The sequence below is a fragment of the Aedes aegypti genome, chromosome 2, assembly GCF_002204515.2.
Source record: "Aedes aegypti strain LVP_AGWG chromosome 2, AaegL5.0 Primary Assembly, whole genome shotgun sequence".
Taxonomy (NCBI): Eukaryota; Metazoa; Arthropoda; class Insecta; order Diptera; family Culicidae; genus Aedes; species Aedes aegypti.
Genome location: NC_035108.1, coordinates 162,087,710 through 162,104,063, shown reverse-complemented (window position 1 = coordinate 162,104,063; position 16,354 = coordinate 162,087,710). Strand labels below are relative to the sequence as shown.

General features: G+C 35.5%; 1 protein-coding gene and 1 long non-coding RNA gene across 2 annotated transcripts; both read right to left on the bottom strand.

Annotated features, from left to right (window-relative positions):
* Positions 1-13,448: 13,448 nt before the first annotated feature.
* LOC110675387 lies at positions 13,449-14,030 on the bottom strand. The gene is made up of 2 exons (XR_002499440.1): positions 13,910-14,030; positions 13,449-13,831 (listed from the first exon to the last, which is right to left on the bottom strand). It is a non-coding gene; the product is annotated as an uncharacterized LOC110675387 (long non-coding RNA).
* An 881-nt stretch (positions 14,031-14,911) lies between these two features.
* LOC5572911 (endocuticle structural glycoprotein ABD-4) lies at positions 14,912-15,630 on the bottom strand. The gene is made up of 2 exons (XM_001660597.2): positions 15,520-15,630; positions 14,912-15,453 (listed from the first exon to the last, which is right to left on the bottom strand). Exons 1-2 carry the CDS (start codon positions 15,532-15,534, stop codon positions 15,031-15,033), a joined length of 438 nt encoding a protein of 145 aa, XP_001660647.2. The 5' UTR covers positions 15,535-15,630; the 3' UTR covers positions 14,912-15,030.
* Positions 15,631-16,354: the final 724 nt, after the last annotated feature.

Here is a 16,354-nt window from a genome sequence, read left to right as displayed (position 1 = left end):
TCTGAATATGGTTCGATCGGATTATTCAGATCAAAATCCAAACACTGTAAAAATCTCTGTTGTTCAATGTTATACTAATGAATGCAAAGTCTTCAAATCTTGCCATCATAGTATTAAGGTACAAATTACAATATTTGTACACAAAAAAGCTCATCAAGTTGAATATTCAAACCCGACCAAGCTTTTGTCCAACAATTAGAGCTCGAGTGCATCCAGTTGGCACTAAAACAGCGTGTGCAGTTTCTTTTGGCCAGCCGAAAATGCAATAATTTTCCTTGAACGGGGCAATACCGGTAGAAAACAATACAAATTCACCGTAAAACTCTGCATCAGGTCACCACCCAGGGATTCCAGCACCAAAAAACGAACTGCCATGTAAAAATAAATTCGCAATAAATTACGCTGGCGCTTTATTAAATGCGGCCCTTTTTGTTCTCCCGCTGCGTTACGCCACACACACTCGCACACAGCCACCACTAAAGGCAAGAGTCAGAAACGGGTTCACCCGCAAGCAAACAAAAAGGAGGGGGGAGGGTGTGAGGGGGACCTTTCGGGTTATTATTTCAACGCTCCAGATTTTGGCATCGAATAAAAGAACCGGGTTACTGTCGCCACAGTGGTCCAGATTTGAAAAATCATGATGAAATTCCACATTTCAAATATTTTATAATATTTAACCAAGAAAAGTGTTTTTGTGTTTGAACTTGATTTTGGGTTGAATGCATTCGACATTTTGTGACATGGAGGCTTGATTGATAAATTAACAACTTTAATTTTCTTACAAACATTGTTAAAATAATTCAAAGTTATCAAAGTGGATACGAGTAACTGACACTGAAGAAGACTGCAAGTGGTAGTCGAAATACGCGTATCTGTCAAAGATAAGCATTTAGGAGCGGAATTAAAAGGTACACGGTACTCCATCTACTTTAAAGTTTCTCTATTTGAGATTCTGCTCAGAGGATTCGAACATTCATTAAAGAGGATTCGAACATTCATTAAAGACAAAGTTATCTGTCAAATCGTACACTTCAGGCTAATTATCAAAACACCAAGTCTGAAAAACTTCCTGTAAGAGCTTGTGTTCCTCAAGGCAGCATTTTTGGGCCAATATTATACAATACTTTCACATCTGACTTACCTGAGTAACCTCAGGGAGCTCAAAAATTTTTGTTTGCGGATGTCACAGGCCTCTCCATCAAAAGACGAAGCCTGTGTCTAATTTGTAGTAGATTACAAAAAAAGTTTGGATATTTTTTCTTCATACATGCAGAAATGGAAGATGTCTTACTTACTTCTTACTTCCAAAACTTAACTTATAATATTCTTACATATTCCAAAAGCTCTTTGAAACGGCTACTAAGCAAGTGCACAAGTTGTCACGATGAGAGGGGTTCCAATAAATTGGTCAAATACAATTTAGTATCTAGGGCTCATCTTTGACACAAATGTTAAAAACAAATGTCAAATAAATAAGTAATAATTTTCGACAAAAATCCTTGCAATCTTCTTTTGCTACCATTGATGATTTATACATTCAGGTTAAATAAATTGATAGTTTTTTTTTTTTTGACTAACACAGTACATCAAGATATAAGCAACGATTGTAAAGCTTGAAATAATACTTCCAAGGGAACTAAAATAAAAAAAAAGAAGATTCAATGATGAAAAAAAGAAGATTCAAAATCAGATTTTTGAAATACTGAACCTCTGTGATGACGACGGCTTGCGGGGGGTTGGGTTGAGAAATTTGGAAAGAGAGCCGTGGAAAAAGGCTGTCCCCAAAAAACAGGCGGATTTAATTACAATTGCGCATAAACCAACCATTAGAAGCTCGCAAGCAATGCACACATACGTGTGCTAGGCTTGGTTGGTTGGTTGGTTGGTTGCTGACAAATTTGCAAATTTGTGATAAATTTACACCCAAGTGTATAAAGCCTGACCTGGCTATGGAAATGTTGACTAGTTGGTTGATGGTTGGGTGGGAAGGGGAGTGGAGAAGTGGCTGGTGCTGTTGCGCAATATAAATAGAATGAGACTTCATTGTCCCTGTCGCCAAGTTTGTGTATGTGTTGAGTTTTCCTCTGTTGGGATTCTAGTTTCGGAGACTAATTTTGTTGAGAAAATTATGCGATGATCAATTTGGCTGATGTGGTTGTAGCAGATATGCGCTGATATACTTAGTATTCACCTGTAACCTTTTTTTCATTCAATTTTCTGTATCATTATGAACATCAATCGTTTGTATACAGTAATTTCTCGATTATATCATGGATCCAAAATTTTTTGGAGTGGTATACCCAAGCGTGATATAATAAAAATGTTTTTTCTTCCATACATTTTCATCAAAATTTGAGCTTTATATTGTAGAAATTGAGCGATTTAAATGAAAATTGAATATATGCGGACTGATTAGGGTTATTTTTCGTTGAAAAATGTATGAAATTCAAAGAATTATTATGGCGTGATAAAATCGAACATAAAACCGTGCTTAAATCGAGAGTGATATAATGAAGCGATATTAAAACGAGCAGTGATAAAATCGAAAAACTACTGTTTAACATTTTTAGGAAACATACTAGCATCATAATTAAAATAAAAACTTTTTTACTTCCTTGATTAGTATCATTCCAATCATCACATTCATTTCTTATATCTAGGTGTTCTGTGTTAGAAAACACTATGATTTCGATTTAGAAAATCTATTTTAAGCTTTTATCAACATTTTGGTAACAACACATAAAATTTCATTTGCCGTAGCAGTTTAGACATTTTACAGGTAAATATGTTGAGTTCACGTGCTTATGAGAGAAAAAAAAGCGCTTTTATTCAACTCCCACCTAACATTCACTCATTTGACAAACACCATTCACCATCATGTTTAATAACATTCAAATAATTTTTGTGGCCAACCTTTGTTCAGGCGTCAAGGATGGAAAAAAATCACCTCTAGCGACTAACAACATAGTACCGTTTTGACTCATATTCCGAACACTTAAGGCCTTCAGAGACTTCAAATGCATCTGATTGGCATAAATTAGCTGATATTTGTATACGTTTTCATTTCTTCGCAAAGTCTAACTGTTAGCTGTTGGGTGTACCAATAATAATGTTGATTCAAGTATTGTTTTTACTCAAAAGTATGGAACAACATTTTGATTCAAATGCCGAACACTGTGTTCATTCTGTCTCATATTCCGAACACCTTGATTCAAATTCCGAACAGCACGAATAAATCGTATTAAAATGAATAATTTTGCAAATAAATTAATCTGAGCTTGTTCTACTGGTCTCAAACTAGAGAATCATCACTACTCCTGCGGTATAAATTAAATTGGAGACGTTAAAATTGAATTGCAATTGGCTGCCATTTCTTTTTAAAGAATTCGATTCTGGCTTGCAGTCTTATAAAGGGCTCACGAATTTATTTTCTTGGCTCCAACGTTTCGATCCCTATTTGGATCTTCTTCAGGGATCTATTTTATTTGGACGAAAGACAATACATTGAACATTTACATCATTTGAAGAGAGAAAAAAAAAATAATAAAATTTAACATCTAACGAAAACTTACAAAGAATTATTTGCGACTGTCCAAAAACATTTAGCCTGTGCTGTTGTCGTAATATAAAAGATGGGATGTCCTATGAAAATTACTGTCTTTAAAATATCATTTGGTCTGGTTTGTGTTTGAATATGAACTTACAGTTTGGTATTTTAGTACTATCATCTATACGCCTCCACTTGTCTAAGCTTTCGCCCACAATTCACTGTATAATAGTCACTATCTAGCTTTCACTCTTCAGTCGTCTTTAAAGTTTGTTCATTCGTCTAGGTCATTTTGTGATTCATCTGTTTGGTTTGTGTTAGTGTCAATTCTAGCTCTACAGTGTCTGTTTTCGTGTGATAATCTTTTCAATGTATGCATTATTCCTGTGTAGCATATATGCAACCCATCTACATCTGTCCGTTTGTTTACAGTTTGTGTTGTCATTATGTGGCATATCTCTAATATCGGAAGTCTACTAGCTCTTAAACTACTATCTAAAATTTTTGCATTTTGGAGGTCAAATCTATGGTCATTATTAATACAGTGGTTCATCATTGCTGTCCTTTCCTTCAGATTGCTCAGTTTGTGTAACCTGTCTGAAGTGTTTTCTAATTGCATTACTTTGTCCAGGAGGTTTACATCAGATTTATGACCGTATATACGTGTTTGTAATTTATTGGTTGTCATACCAACGTATTTGGCATCGCATTGTTGACAACCAATACAATAAATTACGTTACTTCGCTGGTATGCATCTGTTCTCCCTTTCATAGCTTTATACAATGACCCTACTGTATTGTTGTTATAATGTACTATGTTAATATTATCAAACTAATTTGATGTTTGTATGTATTTTGTGATCTGCTGTGATAGACCCTGTATGTATGGTATTGATTTATACATTTTTACGTTGTCTGCATTTTCTGGGTGTGTTAATGTTGTCATCGCTCTTCTTTGGTTGCTTCGGTTGATCAGTCTGTTTATCAGTGAGATGGGGTAGTCGTTTAGCCTTAGTAGACTGATCACGGTCTCCTTCTTCTGCTGCTGTGTTTTGATCGTCGAGAGGGTGTTTACCTTCTTGATGAAATTGTATGCCACATTTATTTTTAGGTGCATTGGATGTAGCGAGTGATAATTCAGGATCCGCCCAGATGCAATCGGCTTCATAAACCAATCTGTGGAAAACGAGTGGTCTTCGTGACGGACAACGACCATGTCAAGGAATGGTAGTCTGCCATCAACTTCGTATTCAGCCGTAAATTGTAGTTTTGGGTGATAGTCGTTGAAGGCACGCAAAATCCTTTCCACTTCGCTGGCAGGTAGCACAAGGAAGAAATCATCGACAATTTTTTTCAATATGGGGATCTGCACATCCAGATTGGACAGAACTGTATCCACTAGTTCACCAGTAACAATTTCTGCTAGAACCGGCGATAGTGGGTTGCCCATTGCTGTACCAGTGATCTGTTGGTAGTGTTGTTGGCGGAATACAAAATAGCTGGCATTGATGACAAAGCTCACAATTTCCAAAAAGAGGTCAAGGTTAATGTTTGTATGTTCCTTGATGTTGTTCCACTGTTTTATTATTCCTTTTCTCACCAATTCTATCGGTATATTCGTGAACAGTGATACTACGTCAAAGGATACCATTACGTATCCGGGCCCTACGTTGCGGTTGTTGACATATTCGCAAAACTCCTCCGAATTTTTAATGCTATGAGGATTTTTGATTGATTGTTGTAGGATTCTTGAAAGAAATTTAGACAATTCATAAGTAGGGGCAGTCATTGTAGGTACGACAGGACGTAGAGGGAGATTAGTTTTGTGAGCCTTAGGAAGACCATATATTCTCGGGCTGACAGCTGTCCTCGATTTGAGACACCTTGCAGTGCGCTCGTCTATCAAACCTAGATTTTGTAGTCTTACAATGAGTTCATTGTTTTGATTCTGTAATCTAGTGGTTGGGTCACGGTCCAATTTTTTGTAGGTTGCCGAATCCTCCAGAAGCTCCAACATTTTCGTTTCGTAGCTGCCATTTCCTTGTTATATGGTGACATATTTCAGCGAAACATTTCAACCAAATCGCCATACAAAAACCGAGTGTTCGGAATATGAGTCTGTTCGGAATTTGAGACAAAACGGTATTTGAATGGTCTAAGATGGCCGTCGCTCTTGCAGAAGCATGATTTGAACAGCTCACTACGCGCGCATACTAAGGATATATGGAGCATCCGATGCACTGTTTGTCGCGGGACAAACCGTTTGTCGGATCTTGTAACATGTTGCGATTAACATGAATCATAATGCGTTCGCGGCATAATTTTCCGCCCAAACCATGTCCGATTGATTTTCTGATCAGAAATGGCATGCCAGAAAACAGATCGCGGAATAAAAGCTTGAAAATCCTCGAAAAGTTATGACTTAGGTTTGCGAACAATTGATCGTTAGCACACATGCCGAGCGATTCATTTTTCAGGGTTTATCGTTGTTGCTATGCTCGCATGATAAAGAACAACCGCGATGCATCATTTATTTTGTCATGATCACTAGATTTCCATCTTTGTCAGGCGTTGTTTACACAAATTTGGAGAAACTTTAAAGCACGCCGTTGAATATCAACTTTATTTTCCAGCTTTATATTAAATGATTATATTAAATTGAGCATCTTTATTTGTAAAACAATAATTAAATTCAATAAAATTTCGAGAAATTTACATATAAAAAGGTTTTTTTCACTCTAAATGTGTAAATTTGTTTGAAATGGCTTAAAGTATGGGACCGCGACAAAGCCGCAAAATTTTGAATTGATCGCCTTGGCCACACGCGAAATTTCTATAATTTTGCCGCGAATTTCCATTGTCCCTAGTTATGATGCATTAAAGTTTAAAAAAATATAAAATTAAATAAAATATAAAAAAATATATTATTTAGATGATTCTATCGTGAAGGAAAATATTCTGAATGAGTTGACAACTATTCATCAGTACTATGGTATCCGGTCATATGGCCAAATGTCGTATGGCCTAATGCCGTTTGGCTGAATTACGAACTAAACATTAATTAGATTGTCACATAGCTGATATGTAGGATTTATAAGTCCCGCCCAGTGACTGATCAGTATTTTAGTTTGTAGATTTTTGTTATGTTAGCGAATGTCATGTTTGTCACTGTTTAGAGCTCCAAGAGTAAGATAAAAACTGACGAGTTAATTAAGGATGAATCTTTGAATTTCGCACTTGGTTTTGAGACTCTTAGCTGATGGCTGGTTCGTTCGAGGGGGAAACAAGTTTGTGGTGAAGTTGAGATTCAATGATTTCATCAGAAATTTTTAAATATTTTAACCATAGGCTATTCTTTCGAGTTTTAATGGTTTCATTACTATTGACAAAAATTCGCTTGTATTTCAATTAGTTGTCTAACCTTCTTCAAATCATTGGCATCTCTTTGTAGTTATTCGAATGTAATAATTACTGTAATGCAGGTAAGTTACAAGTTGGTTACACTTTCAGAAGAGATTTGTTCTTCTTTTGAACTAAGGCTGTTCTTTCAAAATTGAGTTTTCTCATAAATATTGACATTGAAGTTTATAGTACGTTCGTTTAGAGTCCTAATCAAAACATAAGTATTGCCATTGAAGTGAATACTGGCGAAAAATACGATACGGCATTTTATCCGTGTTTTTTTTTTTCTTTTATTTCAATTTATGGGCTTATCAGCACTGACTATTCTTTTCAACTTATACTGAAGAGTTTGTTATTAATATATCAACGATTATTTGTCCTTCTTTAAAAACTGTATTGTACATGATTTTACTTTATTTTTGAAATGGGCTTTTTTTCAATCGATAATGTTAGATCAATCATAGGCAATATTCACTTACCTACATGAACTGGACAGTAGCAATATTAACTTAAGCAGAGATACCAGTTTTCTAGAAGACTCACATTACACTCTGCTTCATATCTTGTTTTATCCACATGCTATTCAAAGTATTCCATTATTGTCACTTTTCGGTCAAATGACCCTTTCGGCTAAATGGCGTTCGGCCAAACGGCATTCGGCCAAACGGCATTCGGCCAAACGGCATTCAGCCAAACGAAATTCGTCCAAACGGCATTCGGCCAAATGGCGTTTGGCCAAATGACTTGGAACCAGTAATATCGTTATTTTATTTTGTACAACAATCTTGGGAAAACCTCGCTTGCCGTATACAGCATCAGTGTGGCTGTTAACCGTTTGGCTGTCGCCAATTGGTTACCACTAGAACCAGATTATTTTTGTGTGCGATAAGCGCAATTTTTCAACATCTTTGTTGCAAAAATGCCGTGGTACTAAAACGCGTCAGTATCCTGGAAATTCGGTCTCTAAATTCGTATTTTCTAAATAATGAATGAATGAATTGTCTTTATTATAGAGACTTTCAGCCCTTGGCTGGTTTGTCTCTTTTTTCTAAATAATGCAAATAATACTTTTAAATGTTTTAGTATAAAGTAGCATATTCACTGTATTATGATTTTTCATGTTTTTGAAGAGTACCCTGCTGATTGCCCTTATAAAAATTCTTTCAATAAATCCATTCATATAACGTATAATATCCGACAAAATTAATTGAAAAAATAGGCAAAATTACAGAAGGTAGGTAGGTACACAAAAACAGCTGGAAATTAAGGCGAAAATAGGGCCTAACTCATAATAGAGATTTTCACGACATTTCAGTGTGGCTTCCAAGAAAAGTCCAACAAAATTGGTCATAAGGTTTTTGTTTATGATAGCAGTAAATTCTGTCCTGGATTTTGCTTCAATTTTTTAAAATAATGTTTCATGAACAAGCTCATTGCTAAAACTTAAAACTACGTTTTTCATAGAAAAAGTTTTGTATTCTTAAAAAATTTAGTATAATCAAATTCTTCAAGAAATATCGGAGAGTGGCTTCATACTTGCTACAAATCTTGGAAATTAGTCGCATAATATTGTGGAATTTCTGAATTATGAACTACTTCCAAAGTGAAATTCTCGCGGCGAACAACCATTCTTCCTATGTATACTTTTTTGTCCGCAAATACGATTTAACTAAAAATTATTTAAATTCAAAAGTTTCAGCTAAGTTCCACCCAAAAATCATTGATCCTGTCAAATTTTTTATAAAGTTTTCCCAAATTTATTGGAGAAGTTCATTACAAGTGCTGAAATATTTTCAAAATACGTACCAAATTGCGTCACAAATTCTCCTATGTTTTTTTTTTTATGTAAATTCCACTTCAAATTTCCGGATTACACAAGAATTATCTACGAAAAGTTTTGTTTTTGGAATGTCTCTTGCCTTCGAATCTTCAGAGGAAATTTGTTGAAAATTAGCATAGTTGTGCTTCCAAAATTTCTTTAAGTAAATCTTTAGAAGAATCGCTTATGCTTTGTAAAGTAAAAAAAATCTCTGGAAAATACTTGGATGGATAATATTTTCAGTATTTTTGTGGTTAAGTTTATGAAAGAACATTTGAACTATTCCGCTAGAAACTTTCTAGGAGTGTTCGAACTTTTTAAAATTTTTCTAGGTAGGCATTCTTGAAGAAATTTCAAAATGTTGTTTTTGAGATAGAGTTTTGAAGGAATGTGAGGAGCAATATAAATTTGATTTCTAGATAAATCTAAAGAAAGCTTAAATCATTTTCTGTGAAAAAATGCAGATATATCTTTTGAGATCCTTTTTGATGAATTGTGAACATTTTTCTAATTGAATATTGTTCAATTGTTTCTGAAAATCTTGTTGAATATTAGGAGAAACCTGGAAGGCAGGAAGTCGTGGATAATTTATGCTGTGATTTTTTAATGCAATCCTTGAAGAATTTCTGAGAAAAAATCTGAAAAATTTGTCGATGGAATCTAAAGATAAACTTTAGAAATAACCTCAAAGGCAAAGTTGGAAAAACTCTTACCACAATCAGGGGTTATGCATGAAAAATTTGTAGAATGAACCCTTGCTTGGTGGTCTTTAAAACGGTTCTGGTAATAATTGAATTATTAATTAATAACTGGATGATATTTTAAACTGTTAATTAGAATTTAGTTGTAATGAGTACGTAGATGACTTTCATGGAGCAATGTTTAAGATTATAAGTTCTTCAAGATAATTTATGGAGAAATCCCCGATATCTGACAAATTTGTGGAACAATTCCAAATGCATATTCCTTGTGAGTTCTTTGGAAGAATTACTGAAGGATTTTTTTTTAACTGGATTGGAAAATGAATGAATATTTTTCGTAGTGAAAATTGAAATTTACAAGTATCACTACTGTGCGGAGATATACCGTGATGCATCAATACCCGGACACTTAAGGCAATACAAAACATCAAACTCTGGTTTGAATATGTTTCATTAACATTTAATCAAAGTTCTGTCACGGAACACGTCATTTCATACAATAGCTTCATTGTAGTCTTGTACATTACTGGAAAAAGTTACATTTTAACTTGAAATTCGTTAAATTAAAGCAGCATATCTTGTCTTTAAATCCGGACACTTTGAGCAGATGTTGTCTTTAAATCCGGACACTCTTGGTTCAAAATCCGGACAACTGTATTTCTTGGTCAATATATATTAAAAATGAAAACGAATTGCATTAAAACCTAATTATATACTACTTTTAAATCAATTTGAAACATACTTGTGCCATACAGTGTTCTCAAGAGTATCACGTACGTAATAATTGTCACTTATTTACCTGAACTGAAGCGCCTTTTGCTCGAACAGCATATTAGACAGTTTTCCGGCATTTAGCAATATTCTGATCACTTATAATGTTCTTGATACCAATGATTAGAGTTCTTTGTATACACATCTACACGACTTGTAGGTTTAACTTTCCAAATATTAACACAAACACGCAAAACATAGGGCTTTTCTGTTATGTCCGGATTTGAAATCACTTGTCTGTAAATCCGGACAGTCACTTTAAACTCAATTAAGTATATATTATCTGCATATTCCATTGCAACTGTATCGTCAAACTGATTAAATATTATGGTGAACTGATTAAATATTATGGTGGAATGTTGTTCCAAACACATCATGAAATATATATTTCATGCACATTATCGTAAATCAAACATTGTTCGTGTGTGCGTTGGCTTTTTGACTGAAATCACTTGCACAACAAAGACGTGACGTCTACCGTGGTGCATCAATACCCGGACGCTTAAGGTGCCACAAATGTTCTTACTTCAATATGAGCGTGTTGTTTTAGAAAATCCTCGTTGTAATATTACTTGATAGATTGTTTCAAGCCAGATCTTCATGAAAGTGATGAAATTTTTGATAAAAATCATGATTTTAACACAAAAATCAATCAAATATTGAAGCATGTCTTGTCTTTAAATCCGGACACCTTAGACAAATGATGTCTTTAATTCCGGACACTTTTGGATCGAAATCCGGACAAAGGTGTTATAGCATGCAAAATCCGTTAAATTTCAATGAAAATAATGTCAACACACAATTAAATAACAATTTTTAATAAACTTGATGTCCACTATTGTCCCACAATGGCAAAACAAATAACACGTTAGTAATTAAACTGGTTTGATTACCTGAGCTGAAGCACGCGTAGCTTGAACTGCATTCGACGCGGCTCGAACAGCTATTATTGAAGATAAATACAATATATCCAATAATCAATTACACTCCGAATACTCACTACACTATCCACAGTTGTTTTTCCAATTTTCTCTTATTTCTTCTTTCGGGAATCTCACTTACACTAGTAAAACGGTGGTCCATTACACGATGTCCGGATCTGAAAACACTGGCTCATAATCCCGGACAGTCTTTTTGCACACCGATAAATGTATATTTCCAATTTATTTAATGATAGTGGAGTCACCGAACTTCCAAAATATCTTCTTTTGAAGAGTTTTGGATAAAAATTCTATAAAGATATATTTTACTAACTTTTACTTCAAACAAACGTTGTTCGCGCGTGCATCGATCGTTCAACTCGAGTTGAAGTTAAATCGCGACGAAATGACGTCCAACATGAACAAATAATTTGTTTTTATTTTTATTAATTATTTAGCAGTGGTTACTAGATCAGAAATAAATGTAAAATGATCAGCATTGTTTATTTAAAAGGGGATGAATGAAAACCAGACATATAATCACTTAATTTTAACTGTAATTAAGTAATATAATTAAAGTGTCCGGATATTGGTACCGTCCGGATTTTGATTCACCACGGTAACTGGAACATCGTAGTTGTTTCTTTTTTAAATATTTTTTTGGCAATGGTAACTAGATTGCAAATGATACTTATTTGATCAGCAATGTTGAAGTTAAACTTAAAAAATAAAAACTAAAGTTATAAGCTATTATTATAACCTTTAAATAATGGATTTCATTGAAGTGTCCGGATATTGGTACTGTCCGGATTTTGATTCACCACGGTATACAAAATCACAAACAAATAAAATCAATACAAATTACGAAACTCTTGGAAATTGTGACCGATATTACTTCGGTATACTTAGAATTTGCTAGGCCCCCCAGAAAAAAAAATCCTAGTAACGCCAATCCCAAGTAACCACTATCTCGCATATTCTCCTTTTTGGAATTCGGGTAATAGCATTCGGGTAGATGGCATTCGGGGTAATAGTATTCGGGGTAATGGGGTAGAATCCTTGGAATGTCTTTCTTTGGATAGACGTCCTTAGCGTGGGAAGAATCATGCACTTATCATATATACGGCAATGTTACGTACAATTACCCCACTTTTGGCACCGACGCCACTGAGCGAGGTTTTGGAAATATCCTCCAGGTTTCTGGAAATGTCAAACATAAGATTTGCTTTTTCTTAAGCCTTTTTATAATTTAGAGCACTTTTGTTAAAGTGAACTAAACAGTATTGTTGAGAAAGCTCTTTCTGTCGAATGCCAGATTGAATTCTATTTTTCATAATGATTGCTCAAACTGGGGAAAATTCAAGTTAATCATGTTCCATTTTTGATCTCTTCAGTCACTTGAGCGTCGTTTCAAGACGACCATGAACAAACGTTCAGTTTTGTCGTCATAAGTCTTCAAGATGTTTGAGAAGAATTTTGCGATCTCTTAGAGCTTCTGACAAAACGCGACAGTCTATTTTCTTTGTGAAAAAGAAGGAAACAATAATAGAGTTCAAAATATACTCAATATTCGAGATCTAAGAATTCCTCCGAATTCGGAACAATTTACTACGATTTTCGGCACTGTTTGTTTTATCACTTTAATCAAAGAGCCTAGGCTAGAGGCTGCTTCGGAAAATTTGACTGTAGAATCGAACGGATTGCTCGAAAATTGTTTCCTGAATGGAAAAGAAGGCTGATTCGATTTGCAGTTCCTAAAATTTGTCCAATGATTCAAATTACCACTCATTTTGATATAATTATCAGTTTCAAAAGAAACTGTCGTCGATAGAGTGTCCATTTCCCGGCCCTTTTGCTTGTCCCGGGATTCGGGACAAAAATTAAAGCTTGTCCCGGGAAATCCCGGGATCCCGGGATTTTCGAGATTTTCAATAAAACAAGTATTTTTAAAATTTAAGACTTTGTCAATCCCACAGATGTGGATTAGAGGGAGAGGAGGATCCCTTTTGTGGTTCAAACCGGTCCATATTATAAATAAAAAATCTAATATAATACCTATAATAGCAAATTATCTGCAAGGTAAACAAATGGGATGTTAGTAAAAGTATACGCTTTGGCGTTTCTTCAGGAATCGACTTATCGTTTCCTTTCGTTCGATTCCTTACTGTAGTATGGGTTTCAATGCCCCACAGTTATGAATGAATGCTATAGGAATATAGTTGCGATGCTGTATAGATATATGGTTCTCGTAAGTAAAATATGTTTTGCTAAATTTTAATTCTATTTGATAAGATATTCTCTGTTAATTCCAATTTTGAATCATATCTTTGTGCTAGGTATCCATAATTGTGGAGCAACTGCAACTAAACAAAAATCAAGGCTTACCATGACTAATTACGGGCTTTCAATAAATAATATTAAAACAATTCAATAACATTAAATAAATAATATTACAACAATTTACTTCAGACATTTGAAAAGCCTTCACAATTTTGAAGGGAAAAAGAAACTGTTTCAAGATCATTGAAGGTGTTTTAGTGGATCATGTTAAAGTTTAATAACCGAAAGGTTTCGACTCAAGTTTAGGTGTTATTCCAGATTGGCATTCTCAGCCTAAAGGCTTATAAAAACAGCTGATGTTGAAAGGAAACGCAACAACAAACTTTTACAACTAGAAAATAAAGATATGGTTTAAGTATTCAATAGTTTTAATAAAAAGGTTAAAATAATGACATGTTTATACTCTTACCTTTATGATGCTTTATTATTTTAATGAATGAAGTGTGAGTCTGAGGTGAAATTTTTTGTTTTGCTTCAAAATTTAGAGGTCCTTTTCAAGCTTTAAGTTCATGTCGGGAAATCCCGGGATTCACGGGACGTTGGTTCTAAAATCCCGGGAATCGGGAAATCCCGAAATTTCTCAAATCCCGGGATTTTTTGTCCCGGGATGTCCCGGGATGGACACTCTAGTCGTCGACCAATATATGATTCACAATGATTTTTGTTATATATAAATTTTATTAAGCGTTCACCTCTAAAAACGTAAATCAGTCTGCTCTACATTGTGGTTTGAAAACCGCAATATGTATACTTAATGCGACGCAAATTCATATATTTGCTTATATTGCACATGCAGGTTAATGTAGGGCTTGATAGCAAAACAAATTACTAAATGATAGTAGGGGTAAACTGATATGGAAATGGTATTAGTAAAAATTTTCCACATTCACTGCGACGAGAATTATGAATCTCCGATATTGATATTGATTTTAGTTTTATTTACTATTGAAGCACTAAGTTACTAAACCAGTGCATGTGAATATATTATTTACACCCGTTTGACGACACATGGTTTGAATTTTCGCTCCATCCGAACCACAATCATAAAGAACCGTTTTTGAGCTACGTGTGAAAATCGGGAAAAATAAGCAAAAAAAAACTCATCCATTCTATTATTGTGCTCCACTGCCCGGCCGGGGGATGCCAAACCACACGCGTATCAATTAAATGCGATTTCCGTTAATAAATTTGAGATTATTATCGCTTTATTGCGGATTCTCGTGGGCTCAACATGGTTTTTTTTTCGCGCAGACGATGATGTGTGCCGTGAATCTGGATTAAACCACGTACGACAGATCACCACGATTGTTTGGCTGCTGCGAATAAATTATTGTTAATTGTTGGATCATATTTCTGAAGGTTTTTTTTCGGTTCTTCTGTGCTGTAGAGAGGAAACCATCAGACACCGGTGTGGCAGTTGAAGCGATTCGATTTATTGACAGTAATTAAATAACAATAAGCATTTCATTCCTTTGTTTTCAAACAACTGAATTTGACAACAATTTCCGCGATTTTGATTGTTCGATTCGGTTAGCCGAGAGTGTTACGAAGCCGAGCAATGGTTGCGTCAAGGGCAGCCAAATTGAATCCAGGGTCCTTTGGTGGGCTGCGGCGGATATCTTCCAATCCCTTCAGGACATGGTCTGGTACTGGTGGTTCAACGGGAAGGTGAGCTCCCTGAGGCTGGAATCCATAAGTATCAGCAGTGTACTGTACTCTATATTGTACTCCATCAGGGCCTGTGTAGGAGTAGTCCCCTGCACCGTTTGCGCCATCAAAACTCGTTTGCTGGGCGGATATTCCATTACTCGTTTCGTATCGGTAGCTGTATGCGCCATTTGGTTCAAGGTTCTGGTCCTGGGACAGAATTACGGCTTGTGATTCCAGACCTCCTGGCGTAAACCGTTTTTGTGGGGCAGCTAAACTGATTGCTACCAGAGCTGATAGTACTATCTGGATGAGGGGAAAGAAAACACGTTTAGAGATGGTGCAACCCGAAGGGATGAATACCAGACTTACCAATTTGCTAAACATTATGATGGTTTTCTAAATGGCAGATTGCTCGCACTAGGAGACGACTTAGAACTGACTGATACCTAGGCAAGCACTTGTTCAATCTTTTATACAGAGATCTATAAACATCACACACCTCCCGAACGTTTAAGGTGGGCCTCTGCCGAGTGCTAAGCCCTATTCTTCGCTCGCGCTCTCTTACAGATGGTTCAATAAATAAATTACCAAATTATATTCTTCATTTGCTCCCACCTGCCCTCCCTCCGTTGCACCACACCTCGCCGTTCGTCGCTAAGGCCTACGAGTGGCACAACGGGTCGCCCAGAGCTTTGTGCTTCTGCAGGTTCAAATCCACGCCGGGCGAAAACTTCTCCACTCTCGAATCAATTGCACACGGATTTCGATCGTGCCACAGAGCAGCGTTTGCAAGGCCCATCGGTGTTGATGGGTTTTTCTCACTCGAATTACCGGCACCCGAGGTCTTCGATGTAGAAAAAGATAATTTTGTTTGATATACATCAAATTAATCGTGATTATGATTCCACTTTATAAGTTGCGTCTCTGTAATACAACATAGCCAATAATTATTAGCTTGTTATGAGCTCAGAAGAGAGCAATTACAGCTATCTCCCAAAGCTACGACGCATGATCAACGCGCTTTCCATGCAGGACAATCTCAAAGATTTCCATATAGGCTAAAACCGCATAAATGAAATAAGGGAACTAAGTGTGGAATGCACCGTAGGGGTAAAATGTGTCACCAAAATATCTCCAAGATAAAAGATATTTTAGTCAAATTCAGTAATTTCATACAATGTATCAATTTCAATTTCACTGAAAA